Below are 8,878 nucleotides of genomic sequence, written 5' to 3' on the forward strand. Positions count from 1 at the left end.
TTTTTTTTTTTTAGGTACTCATGGGGAAAAGTGGTTTGTTTCTTCATTCACTGAGGGAAGCCACGTTCCAATATGATTTACTGCTTTTCCTACCACCACCTCCCCAAACGTTTTCATCCATCAACTGAACTGAAAAATCAATTATTCATACACAGCTCTAGCTGGGAGAGTCCAGGCAAGCCCTTTCAGACAGCGAGAGCCAAGAATTCCTTCCTCTGTAGTTCTGCCTCAAATACCCTTCTCCTGATGTCTACAACAATATCTACGCCTGCTCCCTTCTTAACAGGAGAGCCTCAGAGGGACAAGTACTTGCTATCAAGGCTGCCAAATGCAACACATTTTTCATTAACGCTTCTCCGCCTGCAGCAACAGCCCAGCTCCCGTGGACACCCCCAGGGGCTCAGCATCAGCGGAGTACTCGGTGGCGTAACACCGTTCCACACACTAATAAACTGGAGGTCAGAGAAGCAGCGGAGTATCTCCATGCATCTTTGAGTGAACCCCTGCAAGGCCCAGAAGGCAGGGCTGTCTCACAAGGATATTTCTTCCCAAATATCCTTACTCAGGGACAGCTTCAGAACCAAAGAAGGGTAAAGGGAGCGATGAAATCCCATCAACAGGGACGTTCACAAGTGAGCAAACAAACTTTTAGCCTCAGGAAGTTACTGCCACTTTCAGGCAGGATCAGTGCTTGGTCCAGCCTGTCCAGCTGGGACTTCAACATCTCCTGAAGGTTTTTCACTTTTAGCTGCTGAGAAAGGAGAAGCAGCCTTAGCTTTAGCAGCTTTTTCAAGGCAGCATACTGGCACCACACAAAACCTTCAGAAAGAAAAATCATAACCCAGCCTTCGGCTCGCATTTCCCCATTATAAAACCATCGAAAGGCAAATTTGCCATCAAGGGCAAACTGCTGGTCTCGGCCACCCAATGCCACAGTTCCTGGCACTGGATGCATGGCATCTTTTGTGCTCCACTGCCACTTGAGATTGTTCTTGGCATTGTCACCACTGGAGAGAGTTGGTTTATGCAGCTCCTTATCACGGATCTCATGCTGTGTAAACAACAGCCTCCAGCTACTCCATAATTTCTTCATGATAGGTCCAGGAAAAGACAAGCACACCAAACATACCGAGATCTCTGTCCACGCAGAAATCATCTGCCAGGCAAATCCGATATTTGTGTTTTCTGTTCACAGAGTAGTCAGTCACGGTATCCTCTCCAGGCTGCATATAGCTGAGGAAAGGCCATCCTGCCATCACAACTTCAACCCTCACCTTCAGCCCCGCCACCCCTCCCTGTAAAGAGGCTGAATTCCCGCTGTGCTGTTACGGTGTGCCCATGCAGACGTTTCCTATCAAAGCATTTGGGAAGGGCATTGCTCTTCAGAGAAATATGCAAAGCCCAATCTCTGACCTGGGCAGATCACAGGTTCAGTGAACAAACAAAAGCAGCAGGGAAGAACGGGCAGGATCAGGCTGAATTTAGAACAAAATCCAGAATTCTCCTCTACAGATAACACAGAAATTAAATCTGGTTTGTTCCAGTAAACTGAGTGGATCTGACCTGAACAGACACAGAGGATAAATAAGTTAAATGAGGAAGCACTATTTTCAGAGCCAGTATTTTGGATTATGGCCAGACTTTGATGAATTGCAGCCTCAAAGACATATTCTTCCTTTTTCAAAACAGACTGGCCTTCTGAGAGTGCTGCGGAGACAGGGAACAGTTTCTCCTGGGCCCGTACAGCATCCAGAACAACAGCACCCTGGTACCTCTCCAGACTCCAGGTATCACAGCAATACAAGTCACCCATTCTGATACGGAATGGATGGGTTTGCATCATTCTCTGAACCTCTGCCCTCTCCAAAGGGCTCCCCTCCCCAGGGCTCTCCTCTGCTGTTTACCCCAAGTCCAGATCTGGAGAACACAGTGTGCTGAGGGTATCTCCAACAGCCCCAAGCTGCAGCGAATTTCAATACCAATGCTCCAGGTGAGCTCAGAAGATTGTACCAGTTTCGAGTTGTTTACTGTAAACCTGATCCTTGCACTGACATGGCTGGATTGGTTTGACTTGTCCAGATGAAGCTCAATTTGATATAAACTACAGCATCTCAGGTATGCAGGAACAGAGACAGAATGAAAGCCTGGCCTGTCTGATGGGTTCTGTGGTATCCTCGTTTCTGGCATGAACTGTTGCTGCAAACTGTTTTACCTCCTTCTGGGTAAAACCCACCGTTTCGGGATCACAGGTCTCAGAGCTGTCTGACTTTTCACGTTCTAGTCAGCCTCTGTGAAGGAAAGTCCCTAGAACAGGCAACAGGAGCCCAAGCTCCGTTCCCTGGGAGGAAAGAAAACACGGGAGAGAGAATATGGAGCTTGAGAATTTGTGCTCATCCTAGAAGCAAACCCAGAAAAACCTCTAGCACCTAACTAGGGCTGTTTGCCTGCTGCTGCTTCTAGATTACCATTTAACCTTGGAGATGAGAAGCCTTCAGATCTTCAAGGTCTGGTTTTTCCTGCAGAGCCTGGCAGATAACTGTTTAATTAGTGGGGAAAAATGAGCAAGTTGGAGCTCTAATATAGAACTTAATGCCTCTTATTTATAGAAACCGAAGGAATTCTTAGCCAGCCTTGCTGCTGCAGATGGGTCACTTCCATCATGCAGAATTTCTTCAGTTTGCTAAACAAAACAGGATATTTATGCCACCATCACTGAAAGGGATATTTCCTGAAGTCAGTTCAGCCTCCCATCCCACCCTCTCCTCTAGCTAGTAGGAAATCCCCGCTGCCCTGATCTCACGCAGCAATAATTCCTCTTTCTCTCTCCTCCCGCACAAACCCCGCTCCCAACAGTTCAAACACAAAGCAGCCCACAGAGCAGGTGCCAAGAACACAAGCGTCTTTGTGGTTCCTGGCCAGCACAGCACCCAAGGCACCTGCATTCGATCCCAACACGACTAGTCCTCTGCCTTGGCTGAGGCTGAGACCTGGCAGCAACATGCAGTAGCAAGGATCAGATCTCAGTGGAACCAATAACTAACACGCCATCTTTCAAGCAGAAATCACATAAAACACAAGAGAGAACCAGGGACGAGCACATACGGTACCTTTCAGCCTGAATATCGGGAGCAGGAGCAAGTTTTGTTTCACCAACCTTTGCATTTGCCCCTGCTTGTTCCCTGTAGGGTGGTGGGTGTCCGGCATCGGAGGTTTTTCTGCGGCAGAGGGTTGTTTCGGATCAGACAGCGACAATGCAGGAGCCTGGCTCTCCTCGTGGCTCTTCACCTGAATGTGCATCACCATCTTCACATCCTGCAGGGAAGACACATGCGTACGCTCGGGATATACCTAAGCTCCTAATCTTATCAGATACCTGCAGATCTCCTTCACATTTGGCCAGGCTGATGGGCCAGAAAAACTCTTTACCACTGAACAACTGATTCAGAAGCACTCCAGAGCCAATCTCCAGTCCTGCCCAGCCAGCCGGCAGTAAAAGAGGTCCTTCTCCCTCCACACAGCCAAGAGGAAGTCCTTTGGATCCTCTGTGACCCAGGCTTGTCTTGGGTAGATGAATCTCCCAGAGAACAACAAAACCACCTCTAAAAAGCCACTTCCCCCCTCCTATTGTCATTACAACACTTACTGTAATTATAGTTTAAGCACACGGCAATTAATTGTCATTTTTTTAGAGCTTTGCTTTCCATAAGCTCACTCTCAATCACCCCAGGAGGCAGGGCAGCTGCTTCTATGATTTACTCTTTGCAGACTGAGCAGGGTTCAAAACACGGAGCGCAGCCCGTCCCTCTGAGCCCAGCCACTAAACCAGGAACTCCGGAGAGCGCACAGGAGTCTGAAACCTGAGGCCAGGACCACTTCCACATCAGGGAAGAGGAATGCACATATTACAAAAGTCATCGTTTTGAGTTCTAAAGCACAGGCTACACCAAGCAAGCAGCGAGCGTGCGGAACTCACTGGGTTCCCGTTTGGCAGACTGTTCATGGTCCGGGTGAAGCGGATCACATGGCCGTCCCCGCGCCTCGCTGGCCAGGCTGGCACAGCATCTGGCAGTGAACGGGCGTCTTGCAGCGGGGCTGGATGGGTAAAGAGCACGTTAGCCTGTGGCCTCGGGCCATCGTTGCTGTAGGAGTTCTGGCCCTGCAGCAGAAGGCTGTCTCCCTGCTTCTGCACCCCAGAGACCTGGGATGCCAGCGGGTTCCCAACAGGACGATTCTCCTGAATGACCGGAAAAGCCTGCAAGGAAGAAAGGACAAGAGCAAACTAAAGACACAAGCTCAGTTCTCTCCGTGCTGAAATCCGCCCCGTGCTGAAACCCCGCAGAGCTCCCCTCCCCAGGCTTCCAGGCAGTACCACACCTTCTGCCTCACAAGCTGCAGCTGGCTGTTGGCTGGCACCACGGGCTGCTCCTTCAGCACCTGGAACTGCGGCTGCCCCTTCCCAGCTCCTCCTGCTTTGAAACTTGGCATCTTCTGTAGAGCTTCCTTGAGCTGCCTGAACTCTTCCATCTGGGCCTGAGGGGATGAGAAGGGTACAGAGAAACCTCACACCATAACCGGGGTAAACAGCTCCGTGCTGGGAACAGCCAGTCTTTCAGGGCTTTCAGTGTGTCTTTCACAGACGCACTGCTAAAGAAGATAAGTATTTTAGATCTCGGAAAGGCTGGAAGTAGTCCACAACCATTAATGACAAACGCAAGCTAGTCTTCAGCTTTCCCTCCAGATTTCATGGATATTCTGTACTGCCCCTTTGCCAGTCCTGTGTCTTATTTTATCGCCTCCTTTCACCCTGGGAGTGCTGACACATGACAGCGGTTCTTTGCCCAACGCTACCGAGTGCCGGGGCCATCGACGCTACTCCTGCCTTTGCCCAAGAATTGTATCCTGGCTCTTGTTCCCTCTCCTGCACCTCACACTCACACACCTTCAGGTCAGGTTTTTTCCTTCCTGTGGAGGCATTTCTCCATGGATGTGCTCATCGCAGCAGGGCTGACAATAATTGGCATAATCCTACTTGACAATTCAATTTATGTGGCAAGACAAATGAAAATTGATTCTCCTGGACTGTTAAGCAAACGCAACACTCTTCTCCCTACTGCAGATTATTTCTTCTGTCTTTGACCCTGAAAAGGAGGGCTTGAAAAAGCTACTCAGGAAAAGCTTCACACTCCTACCCGAGTTATTTATAGGAAAGTGAGGGGGGGAGAGCTTTTCATATGCTTGCCAGGATACCTGGAAATGGACCAAATTAGGGACTGGGCGGAGCAGGAAAGCTTCCAGGCAGCAAAGAAAGTTTAGCAGGAAATTAATTCCTGAGCAGGCTCTGTTGATTGCAGTTCTTCCCCCTGAAATTTGACCTTAAGATTAAGAAAACAAACCAAAACGAAACCACTCAGCCAAGCTAACATAAAAGGAATGAGGAAAGGAAAAGGAAGCCAACAACAGTCCATGGGATACAGCCCTAGCTGGGAGCGGGCTGCTTCCAGTCAGAACAAACCAGTCCCATCAAAGCAAAACTCGTTCCCATCAAAAGCCTGGTAAGGTGGTCAGCCCAGAGGGAAAGAAGCTTCAGACCAGCCTTACCGCACAGACTCCCACGTGCTCTGTGCACCCCGTCACACGAGCTGTGTCACATACCACTGCATGCCTCATTTTACCTGGCAGAGCAACCGATGCGACAGCAGCTCCTGCAGGCTGGGCTTGTCAAACATGTTAATTTTCCAAGGATTCCAACACGTTGTCTAGAATGCAAATTACTTCTCTACACTTCCACCTGCCAGAAGGCAGCAAGATCACCCACGGAATACTTGGTGCAAATCAACGCTGCAGTGAAGAACTGAAGAGGCTGGGAGCCTGTGGGTGTCTGCTCTGACACACTGGAGCATCTCACCCCAGGGAGGTAACGCAGTTCCATTCACCTTTCCATTATGAAACACTGATGAGACACTACAAGGGACCGATCAGAAAACTTAAAGGTTTAACTCTAGGCTCATTGTGAAAAAGATCCACAGTATTTTCTGAAATCATTGGGACCAACCATCACAACTTCTGCAAGAGCCAGAAATAGCATCAGACAGATGGCTGGAGCACAACTTGGTTACACGACTGTCTACTACACCCAGAGCAGGGAGCTGAGTCGTGTTTCCAACACCCAGGGCAAATCCTTCTACTCCTGCTCACTCCTAGTTTTGGCAAGAAAGGACAATGAGCTGCTTCTTGCAAACTACTTTACCCGTTGGTCACAATGCTGAAGTGGCCTAAAGTTAAGGCTGGCAGTGCAGGAGCTGCCACCACGCTTTCCATCTGCAAGCACTTGGCTTTGTAGCCTCGGCCACCTCCATCCGCGTGGTGTTAGTGCTGTTCAGAGCAGGTCTGCACACAAGAACCGCTGGCTGCCTTCTCCAAGGCAGCACAGTCAGTCCGGCAGCGTTCTAAGGGTACGCTGCTGACGCACGATTCAGGAGTGGTCCTGCGCAGTGTGTCAGACACAAACGCGCTCAGCACTGAGCCAGCAAGAGCAAAGCAGAAACATGTAATGACAAACAGGCCCTTTGATGAGCTGATATTGACCCCTGCTGTCGATGGCAGAGGCCTGGGTGATGGCAGCTGACTGGCCCTCAGTGTTCTGGAGAACAAGCTACAGAGCTGTGACATTGGCAGCTACCTTCCAAGCTTGGTCTGGAGGTCTGAAAATGAAGGCTGAGACACATTTTGGTAGCAGGAGGTGCAAGCACAAGCTTGCCATGGGCACTGGAGAAGCTTGTAATCACATGTGGTTCCAATTCCTGGTACGGGCTTGCTGGACTGACCCCTACAGAGACCAGAAGTCTTTCCTTAGTTTCCAGCAAGTACACCACAGGCAGCATCACTGCAGAGAACACCAGCAGTCACCTGAGCCACACCAAGGAGCAGGGTAACAGAGCAGTTCAGTGGTCAGTCACGATTATGAAGTAAGAAACACTGACAGCCCACCTGAGACGCCTCACACCACATCTGACACGAGCTGTCAGACGGCAGATGCCTGCAGCGCCAGCAGCCTGCGCTTCCTGCCTGCAGCATCTGGTTATTGAGATGTTTGCAATGCCCTAGAGACACTGAGTCCCTGCTGGTTTGCAGGGCAGGGCAGGCCAGAACTCAAGAGCAATCTTGTAGGAGTCAAAACCCACTCCTCCAGTTCAAGTTCAGCATCCAGTTCAGGGGTTGTCAGTTGTCAGCAACATCTAACCACAACTAGCTAATTGCTGCTGGGTTTATCCCATAATCCAAGGGAGCGCTTGACAGAAGGCTGTTAATTAACAACAGAAAGGGCTAATTCAGCCTGCGACGGGATTTTTAAAGTGTATTTACAAAGCTGCTTGTGTCTTGGCTCAGTACAAGAGCCTCAGACAGACACTGTAAAGACACTAAGCCCTCCCACTTCTCCCGTTGCACCCTGCTTTCTTCCCACCTCCCAAGCCATCAGGGAGCTCCCAGCTTCAGCTGGGTGAGCAGGATTCTGTGAGGCAAAGACTCCCAGTGTGCTGAAGAGGCTCACACCATCTGCAGGTCTGACCCGGGCTCCAAGCATCACTCCAGGACTCATTACTGAACATTCATTTCTCTTTACACAGCTCTGTCAGATTTTTCATAGGTCTCTCTCTCTACTAAGGAGATGCAGAAGGAGGAGACCTCTTTGGCAGGGTTGTCGAGTGTCTATTTTAGTCTCACAAGCCAGGCAAGGCACCTCCGCATTGCTATTTCTCTCTGCAATTAATTCATAGACATAAACAGAGACTATTCATCATTATTTAGGGTGGAAGTATTTGAGACAGGTAAGTGACAGGAGGCATTCCAAGGCCGGGAAGATGCTGGCTCACTCAAACCGCAGTGACTTGTGTAGCATACCTGTATTTTCAGCTACTGGGACAGGTTCCCGGCTGGAGAATACCGTACAGAATACATCTACACCAGCACCTACCAGCACTGTGGAGAGCACAACTCACCACACAGGAATACAGATTTATTATTTACAGAATACTTGATGGTGCACCCAGACCTTGGTGAAAGATTGTGCCACGTGGCCACAAACACCCCTGCATGGAATACCTGGGCACTCAGGAGCTGAGAGTGAACTTCCTGGTGGGCCTTCCGAAGAAGCTTGCTCTCTTCTCTGAGTTTAAAGACTGTATCTGCAAGAGAAGAAGAAAACTGATTTTTGCAAGTGCAGCATCTCCATTCTTTACCACGAATTCCTCTTGACCTCACAGATCTCTCCAAGCCCAGGTACTGCAGTGAAGCACTAGCTAGAGACTAGCCAAACACACCGACAAACCTGCACCATCCTTCCTTTCAGGATTCAGGAGCCCTGCCCATCGTAAGAACCTCCTCTGCTCAGATTGCCATCAGGGTCAGGCTCTTGCTGTGCCTGCTATCAGAATAAGATACTTGTTTCTTCATTTGCCTTCACTGCTGCAGCTGAACAGCTGGGAGAGCAGCGAGCAGCGGTCACTGCCCTGCCTCCAGTGACTGGAGCATGGAGAAACAACTACAAGAGAGTTCGGTCAAGTCTCCCAAACCCACAACACATCCAGAAAGGGGGTTCCCTCCCACTGCACAGAGGAGCTGCCTCTTGAAAGGATGGTACAAACAAAAAGACCCCACAACCCACTTACAGAAAGCAATCACAGGACAACTTGGTCCTCAGGCACATTTATTCCTCTGCTGTTCAGTAGCGAGCTTGTGCCTCGCAGCCCCCAGGCTGGGCTCTTTGCTCACTCAAGTACTTCAGTGACAGACACACAATGCAGTTACCTTTCACTGCCCTGAACAGAACTGTGTATCCTCCAAAAAAAAAAAAAAAAAAAAACAACCTGGGCCAAAAACC

The 8,878-nt window shown here is 49.7% G+C and overlaps 1 protein-coding gene across 1 annotated transcript in view; it reads right to left on the reverse strand.

Annotated features, from left to right (window-relative positions):
* The window catches only part of LOC104495854 (Golgi integral membrane protein 4-like), a 25,789-nt gene that overhangs the window by 5,231 nt on the left and 11,680 nt on the right, over positions 1–8,878 (reverse strand). The window contains exons 6-9 of the mRNA XM_010138887.1: positions 8,101–8,183; positions 4,375–4,530; positions 3,974–4,252; positions 3,155–3,312 (exon numbers count right to left, since the gene is read on the reverse strand). Of these exons, the coding sequence (XP_010137189.1) occupies positions 3,155–3,312; positions 3,974–4,252; positions 4,375–4,530; positions 8,101–8,183 (676 nt within the window). The remainder of the gene's footprint in view (positions 1–3,154; positions 3,313–3,973; positions 4,253–4,374; positions 4,531–8,100; positions 8,184–8,878) is intronic.

Source organism: Buceros rhinoceros, unplaced genomic scaffold, assembly GCF_000710305.1.
Source record: "Buceros rhinoceros silvestris isolate BGI_N320 unplaced genomic scaffold, ASM71030v1 scaffold12276, whole genome shotgun sequence".
Classification (NCBI taxonomy): Eukaryota; Metazoa; Chordata; class Aves; order Bucerotiformes; family Bucerotidae; genus Buceros; species Buceros rhinoceros.